The 18,224-nt window shown below is 40.0% G+C and overlaps 1 protein-coding gene across 3 annotated transcripts; it reads right to left on the bottom strand.

Moving 5' to 3' along the window:
- Positions 1-108: 108 nt before the first annotated feature.
- Positions 109-16,752, bottom strand: zmp:0000000926 (uncharacterized). 3 transcript variants are annotated; one of them, XM_056733097.1, is made up of 3 exons: positions 16,518-16,752; positions 2,590-4,056; positions 109-939 (listed from the first exon to the last, which is right to left on the bottom strand). In XM_056733097.1, exons 2-3 carry the CDS (start codon positions 3,904-3,906, stop codon positions 535-537), a joined length of 1,722 nt encoding a protein of 573 aa, XP_056589075.1. In that variant the 5' UTR covers positions 3,907-4,056; positions 16,518-16,752; the 3' UTR covers positions 109-534. The 3 variants fall into 3 exon arrangements, with proteins under 3 accessions (XP_056589075.1, XP_056589076.1, XP_056589077.1); XM_056733098.1 differs by lacking the exon at positions 16,518-16,752 and adding an exon at positions 7,802-7,982; XM_056733099.1 differs by lacking the exon at positions 16,518-16,752 and adding an exon at positions 7,816-7,982.
- Between the last annotated feature and the right edge of the window lie 1,472 nt (positions 16,753-18,224).

Here is an 18,224-nt window from a genome sequence, read left to right as displayed (position 1 = left end):
GATATACCCGTATCTGAGATCTCCATATTTATTCCCTGCTTTCCATCACACAGAAACATGGAAGGGAAAACCACAGATCACCAGAAGAGCTTTCTGATAGCACCGTCACACACCGAGACACCAACCACAGGGCGGCGCATCGGTCGGAACTCCCAGCTGGGGTGTGGGGTCGGTAGTGTCTTTTCCCTCGGTGAGAAAAGACTGGAGAATAATGCTAAAGTGAGCTAGCATATGGACCCCACACTGAATAATACATTCATAAACATGAAACAAGATTGCGTTGCGTAAATAATCTTCTTTTATCTGTTGTCATAATACTGATTGAAAAGACATACCCTGCAGAAGAAGGCTGGAGATTAGCATAAGTAAAAGGTGCGTGGCATCACAGATAAGTGATTCTTGATTGTCTCAATTTGGGCTTTCCCAGCCTGTCATTTAACGAATGTTTAACAATAAGGAACTATTTACCCAAGGGGTGTGTGAGGTTACAAAGAATTAACCAGTTGCAAATCTTCGTCTCCTTCTCGCTCCTGCTTACTGCTTTCTTTCCTGCTTACAACCATGAGGTAAACTGGGGCTAGTTTCGCTCCCTGACTGGAGCTCAGGAGCAGACCAGCGTCTTTTGCGCGTTCCGAGCCGCTCTCTCGGCAGAGCAGGGGGAGAAGTCAGGGTCACAGGGAGAGGGGGAGGTGCCAGGGGAGGGGGCATCCTCTCTGCTGTTTCTGTGCAAGGAAGCACCCCGACTTCCAAACGCTGCACCTGGCTGCCGAAGTGCGCAAACTGCGGAGTGGGTGTTGGAGTCAGTGCCAGACACACGTCACCTGTGCTGAGCGGACGGCACGGCAGGCCGTACAGCTGGGCGCTTCGCTGAGGACTGCATGAAGACCAGCCATGATCCCGTACAAAAAATGGATATTCAGCTAAGACTGTGAGTAGCTCCTGCCGGAACAAACATGAACAGCTGGGTATTTTTGGAATACTACCCAAAACAACACTTCACGGTTAAAACACTTAATAACATTTAGCTAAAAAAAATCCACTTTATTTGAAGAGATAGTTCTTTTTTTTAATTGACAATTAAACATTTTAAAGGTGTTATATGGCACGAACAAGGGTTTTTGGCGTGTTATTAGTTGCCCGTGCATGTGTTACACATGTAAAATTGCAGAAATGACAGTGTGGGAACAAAAGATCCATTCTATGTATAAGCGAATGCTCACCCAGACCTGCCTGAAACACCTCGTGTAACCACACCCCCACAAATTTACATCAGTTGGTGGTCTGATTTGACTAAGACCGCTCAAATGTATACTCAAGTAAGGTGGTTTACCTGTCAGTACAATTGAAGAGGAACCTGATGTTCCAAATATGGTCAGAGGCATTACATTTCCCTCACACGCTTGCAGTATTCCACCAATCACTACACAATGGTGAAACGGCCAATCAGAGCACACCTTGTTTTTTAGAGCCATGAGCTTTGTTAAAAATCTGCGCATATCAGAGAGGCGGAGAAAAGAGACGATGCAAAACTTGAACGGTATGTGGTTTTTGAACCTTTAATCGTGTGTACACATCTCATTACATCTTAAAACAAACCCTAATATTCGTTTTGGCTTTGTCATATTATCCCTTTTAATAAATGATCTATCTGTTGGTTGTGGTGATGGAGTCAGTCACATTATCAGATCAAGTCTGTTACCAGTTTGCTTACTTGCTTCCGATGTGAGAAAGGCATTAAACTATAGTACAAATGGTACTCCACCTAAACAGTCTTTACAGAAACCAAAGAAATTCTCACATGAATCTGGGTTTTCACCAAAAACTCACTTATAGGATCTAACTTGTAAATAAAAAAGTACTTCACTTATGGATGAAAAGGTGAATCATCGAGATCCACTACATTCTTTAGATATTTATCCACTAGGCTTCAACATTACATTGCAAATTAAAAAAAATTCAAGGCTTCAACCTTTTCTAGTTATGTCAAATGCTCTTGCAGATAGAAGCATGACTATTCAATCAAGCTGACTCAGTATCTCATCAATAGTCAGTTAAAGAGATGTTTCACTATTTACTCATCGTCATGTTGTTCAGCAGCTGTCACACTTTATTCCTTAAAAGGAGAGTTCACCCAAACACGAAAATTCTGTCATCAGTACTGTCCCGCATTCACTTCTATTGTTTCGACACAAAACCAATGCAAGGGAGTGGGGTGGCCAGTTAACAACATTCTTTAAAATGTCTTCTTTTGTGTTCTTCAGAAGAAAGAAAATCATACAGGTTTGAAATCACGAGGGGGTGATTAAATGAGGACATCATTTTTGAGTGAACTATGACTTTAAATACAGTTGTTAGAAAGAATATGAGTGTCTGTCTAAGACTATATGAGTCATAATGCACTTTCATTAAATGTGAAAAAATCTAAATATCTTGTATTTGATGGAGAGTACATAATGTATTACCATGATTAGACTTTTAGAGTAAACTAACAATTAAGCCTTGACCAAAACAGGTAAAAATTTTAACATCAACATAAAATCTCGATATAACCAAAACAGAGAAAATTAAACGTTGTTCTGCTGGGCTCACCTGAGTGTTGCGGTCTGTGAGCAGAACCTTCAGGTGGTTGAAGCCGTGGGTGGGTCCAGGTGAAATTAACAGAATAGTGCAGGTGCTCAGGTGAAACTCAGGCAAGGTGTCAGCACTGCGCAAGAAATCCTCTGTCTTTAACTCCTCCACCCTCTTGAGACGGCCACCGGCAAGTTCAATAAGGGAACCTTTGGCAAAATGAGGTAGGACTGCAGAGGCGGGTGGGTCGGGGCCAGTGAGCACAGCGACGGCAGGACAGTACAGTCGCGCAGAGGTATCCCATTCTGTCTCATCCCCATGGCTTTTGTGCTGGCTGTGTGGGGAGGGCTGAGATTTTATCGGAGGGAAGGAAGGGCTAAGCTGTGGGTATGTCTGAGGGTTCTGATGACCAGTAGGACAGAGGGAGCCTAGGGCATAGTAGATTTGAGCTCCAGCCTGTGAGGCACTTCCACTGTAATAGTCCTGAGAAGCGATTGTCTTTCCTGCCTTTGCATCTGACAAGGGTGGCACCTCAGCTTTCTGTGTTCTCCGAGGGTCCCTGTCTCGTGATGAGGAATGTGCACTCATGCTCTCTTGCACCTGGATGCCTTTCCCAGTGCTCTGTCTAGACATGTCCTCTTGTCTTCTCCTGGCATTATCACTGGAGCCATCCAAGCTGGTCATGATACTGTTTCCATCATCATTGCACAAGGGTGCTCTTCTGCTAAACCCACTGTCCAGGCCATCCACACCATTGGGCCTTCTACTGTGGTACCTAGGCCCGCTTTCAGGGAGGGTGTCGTGGGGATAGACTGTTGGCCGAGGATAAAGGTGAGAGGAGAAGGGGAAGCTGTAGTCTCGTCGATTGTGGCTGTAGGGCCACATCTCCGCGGACTCACTCATGTAGACGTTCTTGAACGTGGGCACTGAGAAATATGGCTGCAAGTTTAGTGTAGGGACATCACCACGGAGCCAGCGGGAATGGTGAGAAACAGGGTGATCCAATCCTCGCTCCATTCCCTGTCCACACATCGTATCTCTCCAGGATACAGAGAGCGACCCTCGCCTCTCACCCACTTGGATCGGCAGGTATGAGTGGTGCATGGAGGGGGCATAGGACACCTGCCAAGGCAACGACGGTGGAAGGGGAGGCAGAGGAGGTGGCTGGAGATCAGCACTTTCCCTGTGACCCTCGGTGGAGCGACGAGGCCTTCGGCTTCGGAGAGGGGCAGGGGGTTTGAAGTCATTCTCTGGGGCCGGCTGATCAGACAAGCCCTGTCGGGACTCTCGCTTCTTGGGGGGAAGACACTCTTTGCTGCGTTCTGGGCTTGGATTCATGGGGCAGTCCCCCGGGCCTGATTGGCCAGACTAGGTTACATGGGCAGCTGGGGAGACTGTGGGGCTAGGAGAGACACACGTTCTTCTGCTGAACAACATCACGCACACCACTTGTCAAACACGGCCACGTTCAGAAACACGTTCATTAACCTGAGATGAAAGAAAGAGCAAACCATTATTGTCTCGTACTGGCTAAACCACGGCTTTTCAATTGAGCTTCCAGTCTCTCTACATTTCCTAAAGGCTCAAACAATCATAACATGGGTGGTCAGTATGTAATTGGTTGGCTATGAAATAAAACTATGGGTAGAAAGACTGATTTTAAGAGTGAGCTTAATTTGGGAGATTGCAACAAACGCAGCATGTCTGGGTTTCCTGGCGCACATTATTTCCTGATATCACTGGAACATATCTTGGTTTAGTAAAGTTGATTTTTGTGTGTAAACAATTTGTATTATATTTGTTTATCGTCTTTGTTCATATTTCTCGTTCAAAAAACTTAGAAAAATAAAAATAGTGTTTTTTTGTCAGGGCCATAAATTGGTCAACTGACTGCCGATTCAGACATACTCCGTGTGCACTGTGTATGCCTTGCGTATTTTTTCACGTGCCCATGATAACGGATTAGATAATTCATACAGCATGCGGATGCGGTGCGGGATATACTTCAGTTCAGCGATCAAGTCTATATTTGCTGTACAGCACGGACTGTTTTAAAGTGATAGCACACGTATCATGCTCAAAAGCAACACGAATTGACAGAGAAATGCAGTAATTTCACCATAAATGCAAATAAAGGAAGTTTACTATAATTTTTTTCATTTATGGTATTTGTTTATTTAAGCAATAAAAGCAGATAAAAATGATATGTACACATATTCTACAGTCTTTATATTGCGCGAGGAAGGTGCTTAAATGCAGTGACTAGCAGGTGGTCCAGAAAGTACAAGACTGCAGCGCGATTAAGAACACTTGGATAATTATTGGATAGAGAAATACAAATTGATTGTTTTTATAAAGACCTGAATGTTAAAGAAAAGGCATGGGAGGCAGTTTCATCGGCCACTGGAATGGATGGTTAGTTATTTTGAAACTCTTTTAATAGGCTAAGCTAATATAACTTCATGTAAGCTGTAGTGGAGAAGGCGGGGCGAGACCGTGATTCGAGGCTGGTGAGTGAGTTTTAATGAGCGCCAGCTGTGGGCGCACCGGTCTCGTGTCACGGAGGAGATCGGGAGCATAAGAAAACGAGCGACCGGAGCGTTGACGAGAGAGGACAGGCCCCGAACATGTTGGTGAGACCGGTGCACGCACAGCTGGCGCTCATTAACACTCACTCACCGGCCTCGAATCACGGTCTCACCCCGCCTACTCCACTACATAAGCATCAAGTGTTTTGAAGTAACATCCTAACCTCAAAACAACAGATAAAATATCATTCAAATATTACGTTCAATTCAGTGATTGTGTTTAGTCCTGAAAAGATTTATAATTCTATTTCTGTGATATCCTACACTTAATTCAAAGTCATGTTTTTTAATCTGGATACACCATGGAAGTTTACGGTGCATGCTGTTATATATAGAGGGTATGAACGTGTCATCACTTTAACACGTGAGCACACCCCCTTGAGGGACAAAACATTCAGCAAAATGACTGCTCACAATATCAGGAAGGGCATTTCTATGCAGCATTTCAGTGTCCAAGAACACTTGATTCCATTCATAAGTCATCGGGAAGCTCTAAGGATCACCACCGAGTCCAGCTGCTTGTAATTTCAGCAAACAATTGCGTGTTTTTGTCCCGTTTTCCTTGTTTCTCCTATTCTCCTCTGTTTTACCACACACGTGTCCTGAGGCTCAAGGGGGGCATATCCAGACGTATTCACGTGGGAAAGTGACGTCAATGCAAACCCTCTATACAGTATTGTAACAAGGTTCAATAACGGGAAGGAAGGAGGCAGGAACAGGCGAACATTTAGAGAACTTTAATCAAAATTAATAAACAATAGTAGAGAAGTAAATGCCGGCAGCCAACTCGCGGTCGACTGCCGGCCATATGAACATAAACACAAACGTAAACATATGTCTGGGCCCGGTCCTCTACAGTCAGCAGTCCCGTCGCTCGTCCTCTTATGCTCCTGATTTCCTTCATGAGATATGCGGGACTGGTGTTCCAACTATCACTCACGCCACTGGCCCCGCTTCACAGCTCCCGTCCCTCCATCCTCACCACAAGTATATCTATCAACCACTGGCACTAACCATAAAACAGAGAATGATGCAAATAGCATTTTTCATAAACCCTTTTTAAAATGTATGTTTCACTTAATCATATTTCAGAAAAAAACATTGTTACCCTATGTTGACTGACTGGCACAGAAGACGCATAATGGTGAATGACGGATCTGTACTGCATACGCCTTGCTCTACGCACTGCACACGGAGTATGTGTGAGTCGGGCTTGTACTGATGCAAGTAGAACATCCATATGATTATCACCACACTGCTGATGCGCTACAAGTGAAGACATAAAGCACATAGGCTACTGAAACGGTTGATCCTATGGCAGGAGATCTAGAGTATTTGCCATGTGACCTTATTCCAGAATCTTCTGAAGCGGTTGAAGTTCCATTTAATAAATGGCCGTTTACAAAATAAAGAGAAAAATCAAACCACAGGGACTGTTTCTTACAGCTTTGAAAGCAAACCCTTTTCATTGGAAACATGGTGTGGGGGAGTTTCTCTAATGTCACTCTGAAGGCTCCAAATTAGATGCTTATATCTGTGCTGCCAGCACATCTGCTCTCCTTCTCAACGCCTCTGTCTACCACACTGTCTGCACGGACTGAACCCGATACCCTGCTGCTGTCTCCATGGAAACTGAGTCCATACATCTACAGTGACCACACAAGGTTGAGGGTTTAAGTTATATAGGGATGCTCTTGGGAAATGTATTGTGCAATACAGACGAGGAAAATAAACCAACACAATCGATGTGTTACAAAAGTTTGTTCACTTTGACCTCACAGGTGAGTTGATGTAGAGCCGTTCGATCACTGACTTCTTCACAAGCAAATGGGTCTGTATGTATGACCAGTCACGTACATGTAGCATGTAAACAAACAATGAAAGTACATGAAACATGTGATACACATTCCAAACATAGAAATCTTGAGAGTCACGAGGTTAAACAGAAGTGTGTTACTAAGAGGGTCACAAACAAACACACAAATGACATATCAAACAAACAAACCAAACAACCACAACAAAACTAGACAGAAGTTTTTTTTTTATGATTACAATTACAGCAAACGTTGATGACATCTGAATCACGCTGCAAATTTGTTCCGGATTTAAAGAGTTTCTGAAATACATTTGAATCGCACAAGCCAGGTATGCAGAAAATCCAGAGGATGGAGGTGAAGAAGCAGAAAAGATGAAGCCCTCTTTCCTTCATGTAATGTTGGCAGCTAAACTTACTAACACTAAAACACATCGACCAGGGAAATTTCTGGAGCTCAATGTGAAGAAAACACAACGGTTACAGTTGTGGCGAAACAGATTATCTTATCCATCTGGCTGGATTTTATTGTAAAGTTTTCTCGTCTATTCAGTCACACCGCTCCCTCTAATGGCTCCTACTAACAGACACTTTTCATTCATGATGAATCATCTCCTCAAGAGCTGATAAAACACAACCGACTTTAAGTGTGATGTACATTAACACTGCAGTGACCTTACATGAGTCTTATCCAAACGCCTCTAGAATAAGCCGCAAACTTTCCAACATAACGCAAAGCACATGCACAGATTTAACAAGAATTCTCCAAAATCAATTCTCCAAACGCGTCTGGAGCGCTCGTGCAGCGGATCGTGATCAAAGGCATGCTGACCTGATGTGACTGACCTTGCTGGTGTATGATGAGCAGATGCGATCCGTGTGATTCCACTCACTCCTGCATCTCTTCAACACACACACACGGCGCAGACACGGGTGTGCAGGTACAGCAGACAAACTGTAGAGTCACAACATATCGAAAAGGCATAGATGCGCGCTGTGAAAAAGTATGAGAGTTTGTGTGTGTGCGCACAGGGCTGAGGAAATGAGTAATATCGTGCAGTGTGAGCCACGTCTGCTACGCAACAACACAGGCAGACCAGTTGCTGTTGTCGCCCACTCGCCTTACTCACTGCGAAAGGGATCAACACACACTCCCATCACCCTCTCTTTCTCTCTCACACACACACAAATCTGAACATATGCATTTACATACGTAACAAGCATGTAGATCTAAGAGATCTGTCGTCAGGGCTGTAAATACAATTCTGGGAACTGATGTGTAAAATGCAACCTGTAAAAAAGTATCACATCAAAAATTTGTTCTTCATTTATTTTACAGTACATTTTATTTGACAATACACTCCCAGTCAGTGTAACATCACACTGTGTTGCACACATTGACTGACATTCTATTATAACAAGACTAGTGGTGATGGGAAAACAGCAGCAAAAAACACAACGACATCACACCACATTACGATTACTACATACCATCAGATTATTTGTGTGAAAAGACTTCTGGAAATGCACACATTTGAATCAGTAGCATATAAGTAAAAGCAACTGAGCGATCAACTTATTGAGAGAGAACGAATGCTAGAGAAGAAAGTTGAAAGGGCAAAATCTGTATAAGTTGATTTGAGTAGGAGAGAAAATGTTGAAGACGCATCCTACACAAACCCTCCATCTCCGAGTCAGTGCTGTTATAGAAACCTCTGAGTCAAAGCAAAACTGTACACACACACACACACACACACACACAACTCGTGTCCAGCAGATGCGGTGTCAGCGTTCTCTTTGAAGACATGTATCTAGAGGAGAATACCGGCACACGCTTTAAATAGACTCTTGTTTGAAGGAGACTGGATTGAATTGCACATCACTGAACAAGAACTGCTGGACTTAAAAGCGTTTTATGACATTTCATGACACTTCTGGCTGGCTGGCATTCTTTTGTAAAAATTTAGAATGTTTTAGGGCAAAACTCAATTAAAGTGTCCTGGACAAGATGTGGATTTTCATATCTCATCAATTTAACTTAAACATATCAACAGAGAGCCAATAAAAAATACAAATTCTTCTGAATGTGAGATTAACATCGTCCCTTGACTACAACAAGAATACAAACACACCTGCAGTTTTAGCACAGGACAGAAGACTAGTTATTCTTAATTGCTTTTTATTTGTTTGTTACATGAAAACAGAACATATCTGCATGTAAGAGCCAGTGTACAGTATTTCATGGCTTTGCAGGAAAAATAGGCCAGAAACTGTCACAAAATGTGTTTATGAAAGAGCAAAAAGAAGAATCCATTGGAATGAAAAGTGTTTGTAATGACTCCAGGAGATTCATATATGTGAGTCAGTGAACAGCACGTGAGTTTCTGCTGACTGATACAGAATCCATGTCTGTTTTTGGACACGAGTAACACATCCTGTAGTTTCAGCATTCATTCAGATATTATTATGTGTTTAATGGGACTTTCCATCAGAAGCACTCACGCTGTTTGTGGCGAGCAATGAGACACAGAAAATAGAGATTCTTATCTGAAAGAAAACAAGATGTTCAGATATTATTTAGAAAGGCCACATGTACGCATAGACATAACCACTTTTGTGAGTGCAGTAACACAGCAGTGTTCTGACTCAAACAACTGTGACTTTCCATTTTGATGACGATCCCATCAATGTCTCCTTATATTTTCATTTGAAATCTTTAGGAAATACACTAGCGTATAGATGAAGAACTTTTGATAATGTTTGAGACAGTTTAAGATGTTGAATGATGTCGGAGAGTATAGAACTAAAAGAGCACTACGCACCATACTAAAGGAAAGATAAATCAGACGCTGTGTGGTGTGTGAGTCAGTTTTCCTGTATGCAGCACTTCTCTGGGCCGATCGGGTTTCTGGCCTCTGAAATCTTTATGATTCAGCACAATTCTGCAGGAGACCAGCGGAGGTGAAGGTGAGGAGAGTGGAGAGAGCTGAAACACTCGCGGTGTGTGGAAAGGTTGCGTCAGGGGTGCAGAGTTTAGCTTCATCTTCAGACACACACCAGCTAAATCAACATGCCGTATGCAAGCATTCAATCCTTCACGTGGTAAATGACATCCTGATCCACTGCATGGCCAAGAAGTGAACAATGAAGAGTGACATGGCCGGCCCGTAGCATAGGATGCGAAATGACCGGAGGGGCTCCAAATGTTATAATTCATCATCTCAACCTGTTTATTGTGTATGTGTAATGGAGAGTGAGAGCTGTGCAGGTAAACCTCACTCCTGGTCTTCACCTGACACTGCAGTGGCCGTGGCCTCCGTGGCCAAAGCGCCTGCTTCCTATTCTGGACGGATCGCCGGCTCAAATCTTGCTCATAGCAGGCTCAGATAAGAGCGGTTAACTTTACACATTTCAACACTGACACTCTACGTATTCGTTTTGCCAAACACAAACATTTATACAAAAGCGGACTTAAAATAAATTAAAAAGTAGGAAAGATACAAAATGGCAATGCAGAAGCACAAATTCTAAGTCAATTTCACCCATTTATGTTTACAAACCATATTCAAATAGCTCATTCAGGAGGACCACGGTAAACAGAACTGCTTTCAACTGGTTTCAAAGTGTGTTTACTGGCACTGTGACAAGCCCATGCCATTTATTTCAACAAATCCCAAACAATGCAACTTTTATCTGTGTCCTTAAAGCACTTGCAAAGAGGGTGACAAAAAGTAACTTTCTCATTAACCTTAATCTAAATAATATAAAAATTAAATATTCGTTTTATGAGCTCTTAAATTCAAATACAGAATTATTAAGAAAACAATCCGTTTGAACAAAGTTGTTATTCATTTACTTACTTCCTATGTGTGTCTTTTTAATTGTGTGTTTTGTTATATTAAAATGACTATGAATTTTGCTTCTAAAAATGTCCTTTTTAGATTTTAGTATTTTTCTACATCTTGTTTATTTTGTATTGGGGGGGCGCAACAGAGGCTTTGCCGGCCCTGATGAGTGGTATACATATACATACATAGCATGCATCAGACAGTACTGTCGCACACCATAAACCTTATAATATTACACCCACAGGAATTTTTTTTTAAACAGTTAAATTTATGTTTATCATGTCTTGTGAGTTATAATAAAAATTGTATTTAATGTTTTATTAAAGTAAAATGTATGAAATTATAAAGAAAACACTACTGTCAACACAATCTGTTTGTTTTTTAGTAGAAAAAATTAGAAAATAACTTAATAAGAACAGAATTCTTTTTTATATCTGTATCAGGGGTATTCAATTAAAGTTCCAAGAGGTCCGGCCTTTAGATTTTCTCCCAAACAGAGGTCTTGACAATTTGATTTAAAAAAATATATATATTTAATCAATTTAGCCCACCTGGATATATACTGTATAATATTTTGATATCCACAGTATGTATGTGTTGTGGGCACTGTGGCTTTAGGGGAATGCCCTCTTAATTGAAGTCTGATAATTAATATTTGTAGGCCTAAATAAAGAAAACTACTGACAACATACAAACAACTAATTGAATGTAACAATGAAAATGCTCTCATACTAAACATCCTAACTTTGCCTTTCCATGCCATTCATACCAGAATTACTTCAATGTTTAAATCATTAGAACGTGGTTTATTATAAAATGTGACCTTGCTTGTGAAAACCAAGCAAAATAATTGTTTCTGTTTTCTACATAAAATCATCCAACATAATATTCTGTGAAAATATAACAAAAATACATTCAATATTGACTGAATAATGTCATTTCAATGACTGAAATCTTAGTCTAATTATTGCTTGAAATTAGTCTTTGATTATCTAATAGTTAATAAGATTATGAGACTTCTTTAGCTGGGTTTTCACAGGGTCACAAATGTTTACAAGCTGATGTTTACATGCTGATCAATACTGCTAATGCTAAATGTAGATCATAAAAACGTTTTGGTTCATAAAAAAACACAAATCATACTGTAAATAGACTGACAGATACAAATACTTTAAAGTTGCTGGATTTTGTTGATCGTTGTGTGTCCATTTAACTGCTCTGCGTGTCTGCACTTGTGTTGTTAAAAAAGCGCGTGTCTGCTTCTCTTCATGCGGCGCGTCTTTGGCGGGAGAGAAGCAGCACTCACTGAGCGGAAAGGGTTCAAATGAAGCGCGTTTGGCACTAAATAAAGATATTAGAGGATATAGCGGAAACGAAGCAAAGGTCCAGATCCGGCCCGCGGTCCACCTATTGAGGATGACTGATACAGTATATATTATGATGTTTATTATAATCAATGATCATCTCATGTTGTATAGAAAATGTGTACATGAGTGTACATCGGGTCAGATAATAACTGTGAATAGATATAGGGAATACGTTTTTCAGATATAAACTAGCAGGTGTGTTTAGTAAGGGTTGGACGTCCAGGACAGAAGTTAACCATGCTTGGGTTTGGTTACACAGCTTAGAGAATGTAAAGTTACAAGCACACAACAAATCAACACAGTATGACACACCGAAAGGCATTAGGTTAGGGAACAGAATATACCGTTTTTTACAGTATAAAAATCATAACTACTACGTAGAGCTACATATGCTAACGATATAGAGCATTGTTAATCCTGTGACGGTCCAGGATAAAGCAGGATTATGTGAGTTCTGACTGAAGGGTTTGGTGTGAGCGCTGGGATAGACCGCTCGCTGGTAAAAATAGGGCTGCAGCATATAAGCCAGCTTTCACACAGTATAAATTAAAAATATGTCTTGTCTAATTTCATCCCGGACTGCAAAGCCTTCTTGCTTTCACAGATAAATGGCAGTTGAGCCATTTCAGCCCAAAAGAAGAATTCTGTCATCGTTTCCTCACTTTCATATCATGTCTCAGCTATATGGGTATATACATTTCTCAAAATATCTTCTTTTGTGTTCCAATGAAGAAAGAGTCACGCACAATAAATGAATGATGACATTGTAATACAAAAGGTCATTTGTGACAGGCTGTGAACTTCTGTCCGTTGTTTAAAAGCAGCGTGTGAGTTTTAAACACTTTCAAACATTTCAAAACTGATCGCTGGGTTTGTAAGAAAACATGTTTGGGAATGTTGTCTTTGATGGTGGAATAAAAAATCGGAATGGGTCTTAGGATGTGTAATACAGCCAATATCTGACTCGGGAAGTTTGGGGAAAACACAAATGTTGCACTTGAAGCTCAAAAAGATCAAACATGATGTTATAGTCCACCAATGAACTAAGACATTTGACTCCTTGATTTGATGCTATGGATCTTTGATATTTACATGTAACTATTGTCATGGCTGTGGAAAGACCACAAAACTGGTTGATACAGATGTTATTATTCAAGTTGCTGTTGTACATGTGTACATCTGTGTGTCAATCTCAACCGTGACAACGTTTCACCTGTCTTTCCATTGACTTTATAGAAAAGACTATTGAACGGTGTTTCTTCTATAAAATCATAATCATGAGATTTTCTGTAAACAGTGTAAGGTTTTAAAATGTTAATTTTGAATGATTGTGTAAAAAACAACATAGTTGCAACTTTAAGCCTGTTCAATTTTCTGTCTGTTTTTTGTCTCCAATACACACATTTACATCTGTTCACTGTTAACAACTTAGTTTTACATTCTTCTAAACTCATCTTTCTGTCTTTCAATTATTTAGTCATTGTGTTTCTGCGTTGACAAATGTGGGTAGTATTTTGTCTGTAAAACTACTCTTTAGTTTCAGTTTCTGCATGATGACAGTCATATGTGGATGTGTTAGTCAAACGTGCAATTTATAACTTTAATATTTCACTGAACCACAACTCTTCTGCTACGAGAACTGAGATATTTTGTTTTATGGATTTTAATGAGGGTAAAGAGATTTATCCAAATGTATTCACATTTATTCACATATTATACTTGAAGCACACGTTTTAAGTTCTGTAAAATACAACCAGATTATTCAAAAATGCAATGACTTAAGCTTGTTTATATCTTTGGACTCATGATTTGTTTAAAAATAATTGAGAAATATTTTTCATACTGTACACTTTTGAACAAAGCTAGAAGTTTTTCCAGGTCTCCACCCACCTTAACTTATCAAACGCAAGGAGAGGGGATGTATGATATGCTTTCCTTCATTTTTATTGTCTAGTATTTTCTAGTGGTCTAATAGCAGCTACGAAACAATTTGAGTTTAATAAAATGCTATAGGAATAAGGAGACTTACTGTATATATCCAGCAACATCCCGTCCCTTAAATGAAAAACACATCTAGTAACACATTGCAATGAGGTCTCATTCATTACCATCAACGAACAAGTCACACTCCTTATTGGTCTGTGTTCATGTTAGCTAAACTTTATTTTTATTAACTCATGTTAACTGATACAAATGTTCAAACAATCGGTTAATTAGTCTTAACTAGCACAATAGGTTTATTAGGGCCAGATTTACTATCAACTTGCAGAAGAGCGAATGCCTTTATTGGCCTTAAAAAACTACTGTCGGTATTTACTAAAAACGTGCAGTGAAATTGAGCGCTGAAAATTCATGGACAACGCTGTTTTTGCGACTGACCTAATTGCATATGCATTTATAGGAGTTTCCTCTTCAGACGCAAAGTTTATGGATGGAGAGTATTTAAATGAATCACAAAAGGCCATATACTAAGGTTTGTGCTTGTCATTTATTTGCGTCTTTATTTAAGCATATCTTAAACCTTGCGCCAGTGGTGGGCTCTAGCGTCACCTGAATCCGCTGTTAAGCTGCTCAGAAGGAGAGATGTGGATCTTGCCCTTTTAAGTAAATCTGACCCTCAGAGTCTAAATCAGTTCATTAATATTAGTTCATGTTAATGAATGTTAACAGATGAAAACTTGATGAAAATATGAACAAAAATCCTCCAGTCATTGTGAAATTGCTCAGACATTTGATTTAACTCAAATGGTGTTTTATAATGATGTCTTTACTAACATTCAGTTCTTTGATCGTACGTTGTGTTGTCATAGTCATAGTTTGTGTTCTGAAGGTCTTACAGTTGTGGAACCGTGTAGAATCAATGCAAGAATTTTCGCTCTTCTATGAACTGTTGCTTGAACTACCCTGCTTGTGGTTCCCGCAGGCTGAGGTCTAAACTAACCCACAGATCGCATTAAAACATCAACTATAGACTGAGCATTGAACTGACCTCAGTCTGTTATTACACACTCACACACCAACTTGCTTTTGCTCTCTGCCTCATCTTCATGCATGTGTGTGTTTATGAACACTTCTGTAAAAATAGACATCTTAAAGAGGTAGTAGCCACCTGACGTTAACACACAGCAAATTTACAGAGAAAAAATGAAACCAGAAAGGCAGATGACAGCCAATATCCTATTTAATACATATATCCACAGCCATCATGAACAGTTCAGCTGTCTTTTTTAATTAAAGACCAAATTTATCTTTAAACAGTACATATTATCTATTTGTGCTACACTGAAATAACCTTTCCATCAAATTTACACCTCAGAAATCTGTGCTTCAATGAGACTTTAGGTTAACCTGTATTACATAAGAACAGTACCGGTTATGATAAGTAATATGCATTATCTACATAAAATATACATTTAGAAATTAAAAAACAGTTTAGGCAAATAAATAAACTTTTGTGCCTGAATAAATAGGATGCCATTAGCTAGTGTGCTGTGTGCCCTTCCATAACCTTGATGTGTGTGTGTGTTTTTCTCTCACACAGAGAAGTGAGAGACATCATCACTCCCGACATCATGACAAAAGGGTTTTTCAGACCAAACTACACAGTGCTAAAACAACACATGTATGTTCAGTAAAGATGGAACATAACTGCTGCCTCATGGTTTGTGTTGGAATGAGGAGTTTTGTATTATTATCACACACACACGCATCCCCCCCCCCCCACACACACACACAGTTAAGGGTTATTCCACAATTAACTTTAACTTGAGTTTTAAATAAGGAATTGAAAACAAGACCAAGTGGAATCACTCAGTCTCTCTAATGTATGAACAACTGTATGTATGCTTTTCAGACATACTTTAATACAAGTTAAAGTTTGTGTGTAGTCCAAGAAGCCAAGAAGATTTACTATGAAAAAACATCCATAGTATTCCACATGACAAAAAAATGAAAGGTCAAGACTGATTTACTGAAAAAGTCTTTCAACATCTAACGTAAAAATGTAAAAACAGCATTCATTCAATTCACACATTTCATAGACTAAATCAATAGGACTTTATTAGATTAAAGTAAACAAAAGTCCATTTGAAAAACAGAATTTTAAATCCTATAACAACAGACTCTTTACAGTTTAAAACCAGCTAACGATCGTGACACATCTCAGTTTGTTCTATTCTGGTACATGACAAGAGCATTATTTCTATGCTTTACATTCAAAGCTGGCAAGAGGCAGACATTGACCCACACATTGATAGTTCTGTTATTGCTCTAACACATGCAGGCATGCACAAACACTCTCTCACACACACACACACACACAAAGGTGTCCTACCTCTCTGGGTGGGTTTTTCTGGAGTGACACACACTGAATGATGCTCAGTAGTTTCTGTCTCTTTTTCAATCTTCTCTTCAGCTAGTCTATCTAGTCTTCTGGCTTTTCCCTCTCTCACCCACTTTAAGCACTCTCTCGTTCACTCTCTCTCTCTTCACACACACACACTCGCCCTTTTTGACCCCCCTCTCTCGCTATGGGTGTATAATTAGACTCAGTCCTGTCATGATACAGCTTTTGCTGGTTGTGGAGCGTCTGTGAGCTGTTGGACGTGCTGGCAGGAAGCCGAACAGCTTTGCTCATTAAAACCTCTTAGGGGCTGGGAAACGTCCCATTGGTCACTTCTTCCTCTTGTCTCAGCTATGGACCGCCGTGATTGGCTTCTCCACCACAAGCTGCCTGATAGAAGCTCATGCTATTGGTTTGCCATTTGTGCACATTTACCACAAACTACTTTGACTGATAATGATGTTTTTCAAGTGTTGTAGTGAAGTACTGTCAAGAGTCTGATCTCTCGGGCAAAAATAATGTCCAGCTTTGGTCAGTTTAATCTACAACTACAGATGTATTAAACACGTTGGATTCATGTTGCATAGTTTTCCTTGAGGTATATATTGAACCTCAGTACAATTTAAGGAGGCTTGGCAAAAAAAAAAAAACACAACACGAGCAAATTTCATAAAGTTGTTTGCCACTAAATCATTTTATCCAATAAATGCAAATATTGTAAAAATATACTCCCAGGACATCACTTTTGGCCACTAAATTGAGAGCTTGATTTTAGTAATGGAATGGTTCTCTAAGGATATGACATAAATAGCTTTTTATGTAACAATATGCAATTAAGCTATTTGTCCGTCCACACTGAGGACAACTGTGTTGCATGGCTTTATGTGAGTTTTGGTTGCCCATAATGCGCTTGGTCAGGACATCTAGTTTTCACTAATTTATGCAATGACACATGAGGGAGAAAATGCACACACAAATACACAGTGTCACATGCTGTGTGTGCTTCGTCTCGTGAGCAGTAGATATACTCCCATTTCCTCTTTATCTCAAACACTTCTATTACAACACACATACAAACCCTTACTCACTCCTTGTCCACTGCAAATGTTCCTTCACAGGGAGCGCTCAAAGTGAAACCAACATTAAACTTTCCTAAAGGACATGTCTGTTTGCAGTAATATAACCTGGCAGTTACTGGGCTCAAGCATATTTACACCAACCAAACAGAAATAGATCAAGTACCTGAATGATGATTGGAATACAAAAGTTCTTCAATTTACATTTATATTTAATTATTTAGCAGGCAAATTTATCCAAAGGGACTTACAAATGAAGCAATCAGTGGAACAAAAGTGCAGCAATGCGTAATAAGTGCTATAGAACTGGTATCAGGTACACACAGGGACCAGAGTAGATCAGAATGTTAGTTATAAGACAGTTCATTTACAAAGATCCATGAGTAAACATCCACAGGTATTCATCCCCAAGTTAACATCCACAGGTTAGTAAACACAGTTATCACATCCACAAGTAAACATCCACAGGTATACATCTATAGGTATATGACAACTGGATCAGAACTAGTTTCAATACAATAGTAGCTTTACAACATTAAGACCTGAAAATGAACTGTAGCGTGGCGTGAGTAGGCTATAAATAGAGTCCAGTATGGTCAAATCAAAAGTGGCTGATACAAAC

Source organism: Triplophysa dalaica, chromosome 20 (assembly GCF_015846415.1).
Source record: "Triplophysa dalaica isolate WHDGS20190420 chromosome 20, ASM1584641v1, whole genome shotgun sequence".
Taxonomy (NCBI): Eukaryota; Metazoa; Chordata; class Actinopteri; order Cypriniformes; family Nemacheilidae; genus Triplophysa; species Triplophysa dalaica.
The sequence above is the reverse complement of the archived record's forward strand: the minus strand, read 5'-3'. Positions and strand labels throughout refer to the sequence as shown.